The sequence below is a fragment of the Centruroides sculpturatus genome, unplaced genomic scaffold (assembly GCF_000671375.1).
Source record: "Centruroides sculpturatus isolate CEXI.00-Female unplaced genomic scaffold, Cexi_2.0 scaffold640, whole genome shotgun sequence".
Classification (NCBI taxonomy): Eukaryota; Metazoa; Arthropoda; class Arachnida; order Scorpiones; family Buthidae; genus Centruroides; species Centruroides sculpturatus.
In genome coordinates, this window is record NW_019384805.1 from 31641 (window position 1) to 48692 (window position 17052).

Sequence of the window (17052 nt, forward strand, 5' to 3'; positions counted from 1 at the left end):
TCTAAGTTCGACTTGGGAATTTTTTTGTTCAATAATAAATGTGAATTCTTCTTCCTGGAAAAAATAAGACATTCCCTGAAAATAAGACCTAGCGCATTTTTCAGAGCAAAAATTAATATAAGACACTGTCTTATTTTCGGGGAAACACGGTATTATAAATTTTAAACTAACATTTTTCATGTAAAATAAAAATTAATTTTTTCCAGTAATAATATAAACTTTTCTATATAGTTCATTTGTAATTTTTTACATTAAAACAGAAATACAAACATTATATAAATATAAAACAAGCAATTATTTATTGTGACATCATTGTGATGTTGAGCTACAATTTTTAAATTTTTTAAATTTATTGACAAGACTATGTCTTGTTTATAAAATTGTACTGCCTGCTGTATTACCAGCTTAGAGGTATGAAGGAGTGCATGTCAGGAGTTACAATTTGGCACAGAGTATTAGGAGCCCAATCATGCGCACATAAAAAAAACCCAGACTTGTAGGTACTCAGGGGACCAAGAACCGAGTCAAAATAAAATACAAAATGGCAACACCACTCTCTATAAACAGGCAAACCGAACTCAGGTGGTGAGAGTATCACCTAAAATTGTTCTAGGAATTGGACTCTGACCCTAGGACTGAACACACAGTATTTTCTTTGTTAAATAAAATTTGTAATCTAATTTTGTAAATTTGGGAGTGCTTCAAATATGACATTAAAACAGGGTTTTATGTCGTTATACGTAGGTTTTTAAACATTATCTAGTATAGTAAAATTGTGGGACCGATAAAAATTTGCCGTTATATTAGGGTTGTCATTACATCCGATGACATTATAAACAGGTTAAACTGTATATTGTTTAGGCAAAATAAAAAAATAATTTCGGACGATACAATAGCCATGATTATTTTTTCAAAAACGGGAAATTTTCGTTACGCATCAACAAAAATTCAACCTGGGCCAACACGCAACAGAGAGAAATTTCAAAATTGGATAGGTTAATTTCATTGAAAATGCATCGTGGACAACCCCCTGGTTGTGGCAGCAAAGTTTGAGCAATCGCGCCCAAAGGCAGCAATACCAAAGAAGATTGGAGAATGAGAATCAGACTCGCCTTGAGCATCAAGTGATTCCACTTAGTAGTGAATCTCCGAGACATAGTCTTGTCCAAAATACGGTTTTGCCGTTTTACTTGTTTAATTTAAAATATATGCTCTCTACCTCAAATTAGTAATGTCTTGGCCCTGTACATCACACTTTTCCTGTTAGCAATAAAATCATGCCAGTCATCTATCAACTCCTTTCAGGTGAAAATTTTTTAATTAAAATAAAGTGACTTCCAGTCGGCATCGTAAGTTCATATATAGTGTCTCTAATGTTTCCATATCAGGTCTTGGTTTTCATCTACTTATCTTCATTCTCAAGATTAAGGAAGGGCAGACAATGGACAACAGTAGGAATTGATAAGTCTACAATTTTTTCAAATTGCAGTCCAATTAAATATAATTGAAACAAATATTTTTATCATCATCAATACATTCAGATGTATATATAAAATAGTTGTGTTAAAATGAAATAAGTGTTCATACATATAGTATAAAATTAAAATAATATTACTGTGCAATATCTAGTTGTGCTTGAAGACTTCCTGCTTGCTTTCTTGCATTCACTGCTCTCTCTATAGCAGCAGTAAGTTGTTGTTCATGATCTTTAAAAATTCTGGATAGCCTAAAATTATATTTTGGATCAATATATTAATATAATTTACACACACACACTGCTCCCTTCTATCAATAAGTTTTGAGACAGTGGTTGTAAGACATTATTATTAGAAAAAAACAGTTGTACAATACCATTTTCAAAGTACTTTCCTTCTCAAGCTATGCACTTCTGTGATTATCTGTACCACTGCTGTAAGCAGTCAGCAAAGCCATTTTTTGCAACAATCTTTTACAATGACAGCTTTACTGTAGTTACTTGAACCTTATCACTTGTGAAGCATTGACCTTTCAGCTGTTCCTTCATCCTGGAGAAAAGAAACAAATCTGCAGGTGCTAGATTGTGAGGCAAAAGACACATTGTTCCTAAACAAGTACTCTGCAACTAGAGTGGATTGATGCGCTGGTACATTGTCATGGTTTAGATGCTAGGCTCAAAGATTGAATAGGTTCAATAAGCAAAAAAATCAGAATGTATTGTGACTTTATAGAAACAGCCACAAGAAATTTTACATTCTGGCTGTTTATAAAGAGCCACTATGTTATCTAGCACTTTAAAAAAATGCTACAATGTGAAATTTGTGTTGTGACAGTTAAAAATATGACTACAACACATTCTAGCATTAACAACCTCTAAGGAGTTTAAAAGATCAACAGCAAAATTCATTTATTTTTGCAGGAATTGTGAATCTGACCAAAGAGATAGCAAACTCGAGGACACATCATATATGTTGATGTTGTTATTGTAAGCAATTGTAAACTTTGAGCCAAACATAGGTTCATCTTTTAGAAGCCCACAACTCTGCTTGATTTTATTGAATTTCATCACAAAGGTATATCAAAATCTCTGTTTACATGACTTTGTTCAAGGCACAACATCTGATAAGTTTCAAGAAGCCAAGGTGTAATTATCAAGGTGGCTTAAAAACTAGCTAAGCTGACTGCTTCCAGCAATGGTATTGATGTTGGCAGACTGCATACCTGCAGAAGGGAAGTACTTCAAATTGGTATTGTGTAACTCTTTTCCTTCAATAAATAATTTATTATAACCTCTGTCTTAAAATTTATTGATAGAAGGTAGTGTAATAACAATAATAATAAACATTCATATAACAACTCAGAAATACGCAGTTACAAGTCTTGTATGTGTTTTAGTGTTACAAGTTGTAAATAATTTACTCAAACATTTAGTATATAAAATTTTTACTTTTATACCAAGATTAAAATATTTATTAATATCAAACACTTTTATTAAGTTTTTCATGATTAATAATAATTGAAATATAATACAGGATTGTGAAACAGTTAAAGAAAAGAACCTGAAAAACTATCAAGAGTTTAATTATTACAAAATCAACTTTTCAAAAATATAAAAATTTTATATTTAAAACTTACAAATAATAATAATAAATAAAACAGTATTCATGCAACTGTCAAGTACTTTAATTAAATCATATTAAAAACAATAACAGACTAGTCTATTAATATTTAGGATATAAAAATGTATATTTTAATTATATTAGATAAATAATATCAGTAGCTAATATTTTGTTGTTGTTATTTGTAGAATGGGCTAGAATTTCAACATATTTTCATCATATTTTCATTTAATGACTGAAACTTTTAATAATAATAATAAAAAAAAGAGACATTTTTAACAATTATTATCTGGCCAGTTGCAGATTCTAAATAAATAGCCTTATTTTACTTATTTTATTTTTTGCCCTTACAGCATCTAAATTTATTACTGTTTGAGTGCCTATCACTTTAAAATTTCATGTTCATAATCTGTATTTTGATTATTATTAGTTTTGAAGCAGTTAGTTTTAAAATTAAAGAAATGTATTTGGCAGTAATAAATATTCTATTCTTTATATGTAAAATTCTTATAAATAATTAATAAATTCAAGAAGAGTAACTAATATTTCTACAAATTCAATAGCTTATACTGTCCATCAGAACATAATTGAAGAACGATAATACATTTTAAATAACAGACTTGTTGGAACGTTACTTCCGATTGGATAATAGAACTTCACGTGGTCAATATAAAAATATTTTTTTTTAAATTTGTTATAGAAGTGGCACAATGTGGCTATCTTTTAAAGTTTAAATTTAATGAAGTAAGTTTAAAATATGCCATTTGCCAAAATATTTAAAAATGCAACTTAGGGAAATTCTGTTCCAATCATGAACTAAATGAGGTCGTCTATGTCACTGCAATGTAGGTGGGATCACCAATCCAAAATCAATAAAACATTTATTCTAAAGCTAATATTTCCACAAAATAAGTAGCTTATACTTTCTGTCAGAATGTAAAACAAACATAACCAAAATTTCATTTGGATTGGACAAGAATTGCAGGAGTTATAAGGAATTCACACATACACAGATGATGTTTTTATATTATTAATTCTAATAATTTAAATATGAAAATTCTTTAACGTTATGAAATATGAACAATTTTCATTTATAATGTAATTAAATATGAACAACATTTTCAATATTATAATGGCTTTCACATTTTAGCTGATCATATAAAGGCTATTTTTGTATCTTTAAATAAATTTAACTATACAATATCATAAATCTTTTTGTAGAGCCTATGTAGTCAACAATTCTAAATTTAGAATATTCTAATACAGGAAATATATTTTATTTATCAAAATACTTTTTTCAAATACAGTAGAACCCTAATTATCCAAAGTAATGTGAACCAATGCTGCCTTGAATAAAACAGACAGCCATAGCCACTTTGGAATAAAAATTACAAATATAAGACCTATACAGTATCACTTTTAAATCTCTTCTTATGCCTTAGTGAATTTAATCATTGAATGCCAAATGATACTGTATAGTATCATTTGGCATTCAATGATTGGCTATTTTCAGCTACATTAAGAATTAATTTTGAGTAATTTGTTACTAGAGGAACATGTTAAATATTAATTTATTCTAATTATTAAATTAAATAAGAGATGGTGCCTAATTCTACCTCTAGTAACAAATTACTTAAATTAATAATGCAGCCGAAAAAATAGTCCAATGCATTACGGTATCATTTGGCATTAACTAATAATGTCAAGTATTGAGATGTTTATGTATATTTAATCATTGCATCTTTTATCATACAGGTAATATGATAAAAGAACAAATAGTTTTATTCTTTATATTCTTAAAACTGCTTTTACAACAGTTTTAAGAATAAAGAAGTGTATTATTATAGTTACATTTTAATATGAATGGTTTATCTCACATTAAAGTCAAATGATAAAAGGTAATAAACAAATAATTTTGTAATAATCATTTTAAGTGTTTTTAAAAAGTCATTTAGAATTTTTTGTTTTATAGCAGTTCCTCCCTTCTTTGTTATAATGTTTCACAGTAACCTATCATTTTTCATGGACAGTCTGTCACAAATATGTCAGGTCACCATTTGGCTCACCTATTCACTTTTGGCTGCCCTAAAAGTGGGTTGGAAGAAAGGTTCTCTTAGTTCCCATAGAACAGGAAGAGTAAAAAAAAAGTCCCTTGATACCAAGCTGACTTTTTTTAACTCTTTCTGTTATGCTGACATTTTTTTTAGCTCTTCCTCAATACAGTTGAGGTAAAAAGTATAATTACTACAGTATTTACATGCTCAGTGCATTCAAGGCAAAGTTTTTTTGAATAATAAGAAAAGTAATATATTCCACTAACAGATTTGCTTTGGATAATGTGAAACCTTGGTTAATCAGGGCTTAGATAATTGGGGTTCTACCATATTTTTTTAGAAGCATTTTTTAAAAATTATTATAAATTTACCTGTCTTTATGTTCTTCAATTAACAGGTTATATCTCTCAACTGAATTTCTTCTATTTTCTTTTAATTCTACTTCAAGCTAAATTAAAATAATTGCAATGTAAAACAATGAAAATGCAGCAAACATGTAGCAAAATAGTAAGGATATTAACTAAATCATTTTAGAAATTATATTATTATTTATGAATTGCATAAAATGTGTTAAATTACCTCTTTGACCTTAGATTTAAAAGAATCAACTGTGTTTTTATATTGACTCAAACAATCTTGTAATAAAATAAGAAGGCCCTCTAGACTATCTGGTATTGCCTCGTTAACAGAAAAAGTAGGAAGATGTTCACAAAGCAAATTCTTCATTACAGCAGCTGTATGATTTAAAGATTTCAACTGCTTAGGATCAACATCACTCCAAATACTCTGTAAATTAAACTGCTTATATTAATATATAAAAAAAAGAATTAAACATTTCAAATAGTTACTTAAATAAATTACATGAAAAACATATTGATTAGATAATCTGGAATAATGTACTTTAATTAAAATATATTTCTTTACTGTATTTCAAGTTCTATGAACTATATTACAGACAAGTGATACTGATCTGCATGCATATAAGAATTTTAATCTGAAGTTCTTTATTGCTATTTTCTTCAAATTATTTTTATAAATATAATGTTTTCTATGGTAATATTTAATGCAAGTTTTATCGCTTTAGAAAATTGTATCATGTGTAAGAAATATAATCCTCTTTCTTCTTTTCCATCATGTACTATTTATCAAATTTACAATTATATCTGAAAATCCTCAGACGAACACATTAATATGAAAATTAGTTTCAATGTTTGCATCATCTTTTATTTGTTATATGAAATATAATAAATATAAAAAATACTTTTTTTAACTATAATAAATTATAAATTATTTGTGCAAAAGTTTTATATATTAAACATTTTTATAATGGATATAAATAAAGATGTGTAAGCAAAAAATTCTGCACAAAAATCAAATTTCTTTATTTTTACAATGTGATTATCCATGAATAGAACAGCAGAGTTTGGATTTGATGTGTTGTTTCAGTTCTAATCACTCTCACACATCTTTTGTTTCAGCTGGTGTCAGAATCATTCAACTGGTTGCAGCTGAGAAACATTTAAAACATTGTTCTCTTTGCTGATGTAATGGATTCCATATTTCTCTACCATGGAAACTGTATCTGTTGCATAATGCGTAGCTGCAAGGTTTGGCCTAAGACATACAGGCCATTAGTGTGGCGTTTCTTGAGGAATGAGACCACTCTTCTCATTTACTCCTTTATGAACATTTCCTTGTTTAATGCAAGGCAAGAGAGTGCTAAGAATGTTTCAGATCTTCCTTTTGGATTAATTGATACCCAAACAAGAAATTTTGCATGGCATTTAAATTTTAGATGAGGATCAACCACAATGCCATCCTTACAATAGTACCGTACATGTTATTCCCAGCAAATTCACTTCTGTCAAAGATAAAATAGAACTTACTGTCCATAACAATGTCCAGTCCATTCAAAACCTCAAAATCACCCTCATGCATTTTTTACAACACAGCCCTTTCTGATTCAAGTTGTTTTTCAGTATATTTTGTGGCTGATTTCCTTCAAGAGGTTAACATTTTGTTTGACTAGAAAGTCTGTAACATACTGATAAGATATTTTGAACTTTCTTCTAAGTTTTCTTAGCAATTGTCCAACTTTTCCAATCATGTCTCTTTCCAAAGATTCCCTTTGTCTATCTGTCATTTTAATTTTCTTTTGTCCACTCCCTGGACATCTAGCAACAGTCTTATCATTTTCCAGTCTTTTTATGATGCTGTAAACTGTCCTTCTTGCCATTTCCTAATTCCTGTGAAACTCTCTTTTTTATCATTTTATTTTTAAAATTTACCAATTATACTTCTCTGCTCCTCATTAAGCTGCTCCATTTTATTTACATTTGGAATATTGCTGCCATGACTAAAGGAATTTAAATGTATAGGGTCTGTGCAACAGTGGCGTGCCGTGACATTTGATGACAGGGAAGCTGTGTTTCTGTAAGAAGCCGACTTCCAGGGGCAATCAGTTAATTCTTTAAATGTATTTTTAATAGATTATTTATCTGACGTAATTAATAAATAGTTATTAATAAAGTTCAATATATTTACCTCTGTTATTAGATTCAATAGATTCCCTATGCCCTCTAAATGCCGATTCTTGCTTTGATAAAAACATATAACATCTATTAATTTAAATATATCTCAGTTATAATTTTCAATATTTATTTTATACTGTTTACTAATGTTAAATTCTATTGCGCTTTGATTTCCAAATTGCTTCAAATACGAAAGAATCGACAATTTTTTGCATCTTTTGCCAGCTAAATTGTCAAAGCCATTCTTATTCCACACACTAATTTCATTTGAAAATAGTAGGCAAGCCAACAAAACAATTTTTGCATTTTTGTGCATTTACAGAACGATTTTGTCATGAAAATGTTGAACAAATTTTTTTATTGAAGTGTTTATATTTAACTTAGGCATTGGCCTTTCTCTTTTAATAATGTTTTCTTTTTCATTATATGATCTCGAGCCAAAACTTTTTTAAAATAAATTTTCAATATCGCAATTACATTCCGAATCGCTAGCCACGATATAAGGGCTAAAATTAAAAATAAAATTATAAAAACTTACTTGGTGAAATAAAATGTGTGGTGGATATACATACCTGGTACAAAACATTCTTCAATTGTATGAATATACTTTTAAAGAAAATTATAATTAAATATAACTTTGTAATGAAACGTACATGAAAATAACATAAAATATTCTTTACTCTTTAAATCTTAACCACTTAGTCAAATAGCTCCCTACGAGTGGAATCAGAGACGGTCCTGCTAGGTGTGCGGTGTGTACTGTACATGCACGCGGGCTGCCAAATCCCGAGGGTGCCGATACCCTCGGGATTTGGCAATGTCAAATGCTTCTTTTGTCGCATCACTAATATACCTCAAAAGACGCGACAGGGTTCTTGTAAATTTTAAACGTTTCTCACCATAGCTGTAAAAGTCTAAATATGTTAAACTTAATAGATTGTCCGTCGTTTGTTTTCTAACTAATTCGTTTTAGGACCAGGTGTTGTCCACGGAAATTTCCAAAATTTACAACTTTTCGGTCACTCTCGTTGAACTGGAAAAATTTCTGTTTATATTATGTTTAATATTACGAAGAAATCAGTCCCCACTATACTCGGCTAGAGATTGGATCGGTTAAGCTTTTGTAAAATTAAGTAAAATTTCGGCTTTTTCATCAGGGTTTTGTTTATGTCCCTAATTCCCTAATAGCTTAATTATTTAACTACTTCTTAAGTAGAAATAAGTCGGAACCAGTTACTTTGTCCTCGAATATTTGTAGTCTTGGGAAAAAAGTGGAAAGACAAATTTTTATGACAACAAATACATAAATCATAAATTTAAGCAAAATAAATTCTAGAGTTTTTTCTGTACCTTGTGCATCTCTCTCATTCATTGAATTTAGTTGTAAATGATGCTACCAAAGTAACAGTTAATTTTTTAACACTGTACAAGAATTGTACATGTTTTCTTCTACATTCCCTTATAGATGAGACATACAAAATCGTAATATCACTGGCTTAACATTGAAATCTGTAAGTAACATAAGATGGGAGAGCGGAATAAAAGCAGAATAAATATATCAAATATTTTAATGAATTTTTTTTTTAACTTTTGTCAACTACACAGAACTATCATAAAAACATACAAGTAAATTCTTATCGAATGGGTTAAGTTATAAATCTACTCATGATTCACATAATGGTGCAAGGGCAGCCAAATATCTAGCAGGCAGGCGACTAACAGCCCAGAACCGGTCCTGGATAGAATTGGAAGCGTTATATGTGTAGCATCCAACCAAGGTCCTAGGCTTCCACCAGCTAAACTGGGTGAGGTTAGTGCTCTGTAAAGCGCATGCGTGAATTTTTTCGGATGCTGACGATACAGTGCTTCCACTCCGCCACTAATATTCGAATGTACAATAGCAATCTTATCTTTTTTTTCACGTGTAGTATAGAAATTTGTAATAAGATATAATGCGGTTATAATAAAATATTGTGCGATTATTTTCATATAATTAAAATTAATATGTATTTATTTTTTATAAAATACAAGGGAAGCGGTGTTTCCACTGCTTCCAATGACAACACGCCACTGCTGTGCAACAATCTACCCTAGCACACATTCAAATTTATTTTTTTAAAAAGATATGCCTGCCAAATTGTGCAGATTTTTAGTTTACACACCTATAGTTAATTAAAAATTTTTTATATTTAAATTAAAAAATATACTAAATAAATTATATATGTTTAATAAAATGATTAAATCTAAATGATAAATTTGTTTTTAATTGTAAAGCTTACCAATAAAGAAAAAATATCAGATATGTAGTAATCTTTTGACTCGCATTCTATATTTTTATCTTCAGAAAGAATCGCTGAAGTGTTTGCATCCATTAACATAGTTGCATCATTGCCAGATTCTTCATTGTTTTTATCAGATTGAGTTGTTTCAACAATGATGCTTAGTTCACTCGATTCTTTAGTAAAATTCTGAGTATTGTTAGAACAGTCATCTTTCATTGATTGGTCAGAAATGTCTTCACTAGCAACAAAAGTATCTGCATTTTCAGTCTGTGAACGATCAATAGAATTAAATAAATCTTTCTTTTTTTGTAGTAAAAGTTGGATATTTTTAAACTCATTCAAATCTTGTTTGTGATCAGATTCATTACTTTCTTTCAGAAAAAGTTTTAATGAAGAATTATTATTAGTATCTTCTTCACTGTTAAGAGCTTCCCTCTTTTCATTGGCATTATCACTTTTGTTAATAATTGATGAAAAGTTTTCAATTAAAGATTCATCAAGAATTTCATTATCATCCATAATTTTTTGATATGTAAAATATTATAGCAAAGTATTTACACATTTTTAGTAAAATTACATTTTATAGTTTATTTAATATATTATGAATAAATTGTATATTCCAAAATATAAAAATATATGTATAATATTTTTAAAACACTTTCTTGGTGTCATTCATTGAAAATAAAGACTTTATTTTATAGTCAATGTTCTTCTTACTAACATTCTATTTTCAAATCTGAAACAGAAAACAGAACATAAAAAACAATTAAATGTAATTTTTCTAATCTTTTCATGTACTGTAAAATACAATCTTGATAATCCAACATACATGGGACCGGAACAGCATTGGGTTAAAAGTACAGTCAACTACCCTATAACACTTGATAATTCCGTTTTATATGAATTCCATGTTGTACGAGTCACTTAGATTTTACCAATACATGTGCCGGGCTGTGAACGGCTCACGTATTTGTAAAATCTAAGTGACTCGTACAACATGGAATTCATATAAAACTGAATTATCAACAGTGTTATAGGGGGTCGACTCTATGGCAAATTGGCACATAAATGAATTTGACAGCATAGAATCAGCTGTTAATAATGCAGTAAAACACAAGTTGGACTACTTATCAAAACATCTGAGTGTGTCATGGTTAATCAATGTTGCCAAGATGGTGGATTCCCACTACATTTACTGGGATATTGAAGTGACCATGGGAAATTTCAGAGGACTGATTTTTTTATACTTATACAGTATTTTGTTATAAGAAACTATAGTATCTTTTTTTGAGCAATCTAAGATAAAGAACCTGACAATCTTTAATACTTTGTCCAAGCTCAGGCTTGATATCATGCCATGTTTAGTGGGAAGATATTCAAATTTTATGGAAGTTACAATTTGAACTAGTTAGAAGTTTGTGACTTGGCAACAGTATCAGTAATACCCAGGGTTGAGAGTGTTGGGTTACTGAATGCATCAAACTAGCAAACAGTCAGATTATCAAGATTGTAATGTAATTTAAAAACTTACTTATTTTAAAACTCATAACAAATAGAAAGATATATTTAACTAGTTATTACAAGAATCTCTTCCTATGCTAATCCAATTTAGACTGCATTTCTTTGAGTAAAATCTTACTAGAAAATTTATAAACTTTCAAGCTTTATGTTCACCATCAGACTGCCACTGGATAGCAAAGGAGGTTGAGAGATCAGCCTAAGATGAAGGTGGTCAAAAAACCCCAAGAATTTTTCAGGGGGTGATCTATTCCAGATATGTAGTGTCCTATCCCTTACCATCTGAGCACTTTATTGTGGGCCCAAAAAAGAGCTTCTTAGCATCCACAGAACAAAAGAGTAAAACAAAATGATATACTTGCCACCATACGTCAACAACAGAAATAACTATAAGAGAAGTCATATATTATTCATTGCTAGTAATTTTTACTAGTAATCAATATTAGTAATGTTTTTTGGAAAGTTATATTATGTTGACAATCTACACTTTGAATATATTTTTAATGCTCACAAATTACACTTTTTCCCAAACTGGCTCCAATCCATCTTTGATTCAAACTATAGTGGTCCCACTTTTACTAATTTTCTCCAAATCTTCTGGAATATTCATACTAATGGTGTCTATTCAGTACTCCTCCTCCCAATCTATAAATATTTTTATGACTTTATGTATAATTATTGGGTTGCAATTTGAAAAAATAGTAGACCTATAAATTCCTTAATCTTGAGAACGGAGTTAGAGGAAAATCGTGACCAAGAGGCTCCAATTAACTATATATGAACTTCCAATGCAAATAGAAGTCATATTATTCAATTAAAAACTTTTCTCCCTGAAAGGAGTTAGTAGATGACAGCACAACACTATTGCTAACAGGAAAAGGATGATGTACAGGCACAAGACACTACTAATTTTAGGTGGAGGGCATATATTTTAAATTAAATAATTTTAAAAATATGAGTTAGGCATTGTGATGACATCACAGTAAATAATTTTTTNTAATTAATAAATTCAAGAAGAGTAACTAATATTTCTACAAATTCAATAGCTTATACTGTCCATCAGAACATAATTGAAGAACGATAATACATTTTAAATAACAGACTTGTTGGAACGTTACTTCCGATTGGATAATAGAACTTCACGTGGTCAATATAAAAATATTTTTTTTTAAATTTGTTATAGAAGTGGCACAATGTGGCTATCTTTTAAAGTTTAAATTTAATGAAGTAAGTTTAAAATATGCCATTTGCCAAAATATTTAAAAATGCAACTTAGGGAAATTCTGTTCCAATCATGAACTAAATGAGGTCGTCTATGTCACTGCAATGTAGGTGGGATCACCAATCCAAAATCAATAAAACATTTATTCTAAAGCTAATATTTCCACAAAATAAGTAGCTTATACTTTCTGTCAGAATGTAAAACAAACATAACCAAAATTTCATTTGGATTGGACAAGAATTGCAGGAGTTATAAGGAATTCACACATACACAGATGATGTTTTTATATTATTAATTCTAATAATTTAAATATGAAAATTCTTTAACGTTATGAAATATGAACAATTTTCATTTATAATGTAATTAAATATGAACAACATTTTCAATATTATAATGGCTTTCACATTTTAGCTGATCATATAAAGGCTATTTTTGTATCTTTAAATAAATTTAACTATACAATATCATAAATCTTTTTGTAGAGCCTATGTAGTCAACAATTCTAAATTTAGAATATTCTAATACAGGAAATATATTTTATTTATCAAAATACTTTTTTCAAATACAGTAGAACCCTAATTATCCAAAGTAATGTGAACCAATGCTGCCTTGAATAAAACAGACAGCCATAGCCACTTTGGAATAAAAATTACAAATATAAGACCTATACAGTATCACTTTTAAATCTCTTCTTATGCCTTAGTGAATTTAATCATTGAATGCCAAATGATACTGTATAGTATCATTTGGCATTCAATGATTGGCTATTTTCAGCTACATTAAGAATTAATTTTGAGTAATTTGTTACTAGAGGAACATGTTAAATATTAATTTATTCTAATTATTAAATTAAATAAGAGATGGTGCCTAATTCTACCTCTAGTAACAAATTACTTAAATTAATAATGCAGCCGAAAAAATAGTCCAATGCATTACGGTATCATTTGGCATTAACTAATAATGTCAAGTATTGAGATGTTTATGTATATTTAATCATTGCATCTTTTATCATACAGGTAATATGATAAAAGAACAAATAGTTTTATTCTTTATATTCTTAAAACTGCTTTTACAACAGTTTTAAGAATAAAGAAGTGTATTATTATAGTTACATTTTAATATGAATGGTTTATCTCACATTAAAGTCAAATGATAAAAGGTAATAAACAAATAATTTTGTAATAATCATTTTAAGTGTTTTTAAAAAGTCATTTAGAATTTTTTGTTTTATAGCAGTTCCTCCCTTCTTTGTTATAATGTTTCACAGTAACCTATCATTTTTCATGGACAGTCTGTCACAAATATGTCAGGTCACCATTTGGCTCACCTATTCACTTTTGGCTGCCCTAAAAGTGGGTTGGAAGAAAGGTTCTCTTAGTTCCCATAGAACAGGAAGAGTAAAAAAAAAGTCCCTTGATACCAAGCTGACTTTTTTTAACTCTTTCTGTTATGCTGACATTTTTTTTAGCTCTTCCTCAATACAGTTGAGGTAAAAAGTATAATTACTACAGTATTTACATGCTCAGTGCATTCAAGGCAAAGTTTTTTTGAATAATAAGAAAAGTAATATATTCCACTAACAGATTTGCTTTGGATAATGTGAAACCTTGGTTAATCAGGGCTTAGATAATTGGGGTTCTACCATATTTTTTTAGAAGCATTTTTTAAAAATTATTATAAATTTACCTGTCTTTATGTTCTTCAATTAACAGGTTATATCTCTCAACTGAATTTCTTCTATTTTCTTTTAATTCTACTTCAAGCTAAATTAAAATAATTGCAATGTAAAACAATGAAAATGCAGCAAACATGTAGCAAAATAGTAAGGATATTAACTAAATCATTTTAGAAATTATATTATTATTTATGAATTGCATAAAATGTGTTAAATTACCTCTTTGACCTTAGATTTAAAAGAATCAACTGTGTTTTTATATTGACTCAAACAATCTTGTAATAAAATAAGAAGGCCCTCTAGACTATCTGGTATTGCCTCGTTAACAGAAAAAGTAGGAAGATGTTCACAAAGCAAATTCTTCATTACAGCAGCTGTATGATTTAAAGATTTCAACTGCTTAGGATCAACATCACTCCAAATACTCTGTAAATTAAACTGCTTATATTAATATATAAAAAAAAGAATTAAACATTTCAAATAGTTACTTAAATAAATTACATGAAAAACATATTGATTAGATAATCTGGAATAATGTACTTTAATTAAAATATATTTCTTTACTGTATTTCAAGTTCTATGAACTATATTACAGACAAGTGATACTGATCTGCATGCATATAAGAATTTTAATCTGAAGTTCTTTATTGCTATTTTCTTCAAATTATTTTTATAAATATAATGTTTTCTATGGTAATATTTAATGCAAGTTTTATCGCTTTAGAAAATTGTATCATGTGTAAGAAATATAATCCTCTTTCTTCTTTTCCATCATGTACTATTTATCAAATTTACAATTATATCTGAAAATCCTCAGACGAACACATTAATATGAAAATTAGTTTCAATGTTTGCATCATCTTTTATTTGTTATATGAAATATAATAAATATAAAAAATACTTTTTTTAACTATAATAAATTATAAATTATTTGTGCAAAAGTTTTATATATTAAACATTTTTATAATGGATATAAATAAAGATGTGTAAGCAAAAAATTCTGCACAAAAATCAAATTTCTTTATTTTTACAATGTGATTATCCATGAATAGAACAGCAGAGTTTGGATTTGATGTGTTGTTTCAGTTCTAATCACTCTCACACATCTTTTGTTTCAGCTGGTGTCAGAATCATTCAACTGGTTGCAGCTGAGAAACATTTAAAACATTGTTCTCTTTGCTGATGTAATGGATTCCATATTTCTCTACCATGGAAACTGTATCTGTTGCATAATGCGTAGCTGCAAGGTTTGGCCTAAGACATACAGGCCATTAGTGTGGCGTTTCTTGAGGAATGAGACCACTCTTCTCATTTACTCCTTTATGAACATTTCCTTGTTTAATGCAAGGCAAGAGAGTGCTAAGAATGTTTCAGATCTTCCTTTTGGATTAATTGATACCCAAACAAGAAATTTTGCATGGCATTTAAATTTTAGATGAGGATCAACCACAATGCCATCCTTACAATAGTACCGTACATGTTATTCCCAGCAAATTCACTTCTGTCAAAGATAAAATAGAACTTACTGTCCATAACAATGTCCAGTCCATTCAAAACCTCAAAATCACCCTCATGCATTTTTTACAACACAGCCCTTTCTGATTCAAGTTGTTTTTCAGTATATTTTGTGGCTGATTTCCTTCAAGAGGTTAACATTTTGTTTGACTAGAAAGTCTGTAACATACTGATAAGATATTTTGAACTTTCTTCTAAGTTTTCTTAGCAATTGTCCAACTTTTCCAATCATGTCTCTTTCCAAAGATTCCCTTTGTCTATCTGTCATTTTAATTTTCTTTTGTCCACTCCCTGGACATCTAGCAACAGTCTTATCATTTTCCAGTCTTTTTATGATGCTGTAAACTGTCCTTCTTGCCATTTCCTAATTCCTGTGAAACTCTCTTTTTTATCATTTTATTTTTAAAATTTACCAATTATACTTCTCTGCTCCTCATTAAGCTGCTCCATTTTATTTACATTTGGAATATTGCTGCCATGACTAAAGGAATTTAAATGTATAGGGTCTGTGCAACAGTGGCGTGCCGTGACATTTGATGACAGGGAAGCTGTGTTTCTGTAAGAAGCCGACTTCCAGGGGCAATCAGTTAATTCTTTAAATGTATTTTTAATAGATTATTTATCTGACGTAATTAATAAATAGTTATTAATAAAGTTCAATATATTTACCTCTGTTATTAGATTCAATAGATTCCCTATGCCCTCTAAATGCCGATTCTTGCTTTGATAAAAACATATAACATCTATTAATTTAAATATATCTCAGTTATAATTTTCAATATTTATTTTATACTGTTTACTAATGTTAAATTCTATTGCGCTTTGATTTCCAAATTGCTTCAAATACGAAAGAATCGACAATTTTTTGCATCTTTTGCCAGCTAAATTGTCAAAGCCATTCTTATTCCACACACTAATTTCATTTGAAAATAGTAGGCAAGCCAACAAAACAATTTTTGCATTTTTGTGCATTTACAGAACGATTTTGTCATGAAAATGTTGAACAAATTTTTTTATTGAAGTGTTTATATTTAACTTAGGCATTGGCCTTTCTCTTTTAATAATGTTTTCTTTTTCATTATATGATCTCGAGCCAAAACTTTTTTAAAATAAATTTTCAATATCGCAATTACATTCTGAATCGCTAGCCACGATATAAG

General features: G+C 29.1%; 2 protein-coding genes across 2 annotated transcripts in view; both read right to left on the reverse strand.

The window, feature by feature from the left end:
- Positions 1-10777, reverse strand: part of LOC111629654 (putative leucine-rich repeat-containing protein DDB_G0290503) — a 21017-nt gene extending 10240 nt beyond the window's left edge. Inside the window, exons 1-4 of the mRNA XM_023373540.1 lie at positions 9960-10777; positions 5729-5935; positions 5521-5597; positions 1616-1726 (exon numbers count right to left, since the gene is read on the reverse strand). Coding sequence (XP_023229308.1) covers positions 1616-1726; positions 5521-5597; positions 5729-5935; positions 9960-10481 — 917 coding nt within the window. The 5' untranslated portion in view covers positions 10482-10777. The remainder of the gene's footprint in view (positions 1-1615; positions 1727-5520; positions 5598-5728; positions 5936-9959) is intronic.
- A 2912-nt stretch (positions 10778-13689) lies between these two features.
- The window catches only part of LOC111629657, a 6676-nt gene continuing 3313 nt past the window's right edge, over positions 13690-17052 (reverse strand). Inside the window, exons 2-3 of the mRNA XM_023373542.1 lie at positions 14597-14803; positions 13690-14465 (exon numbers count right to left, since the gene is read on the reverse strand). Of these exons, the coding sequence (XP_023229310.1) occupies positions 14385-14465; positions 14597-14803 (288 nt within the window). The 3' untranslated portion in view covers positions 13690-14384. The remainder of the gene's footprint in view (positions 14466-14596; positions 14804-17052) is intronic.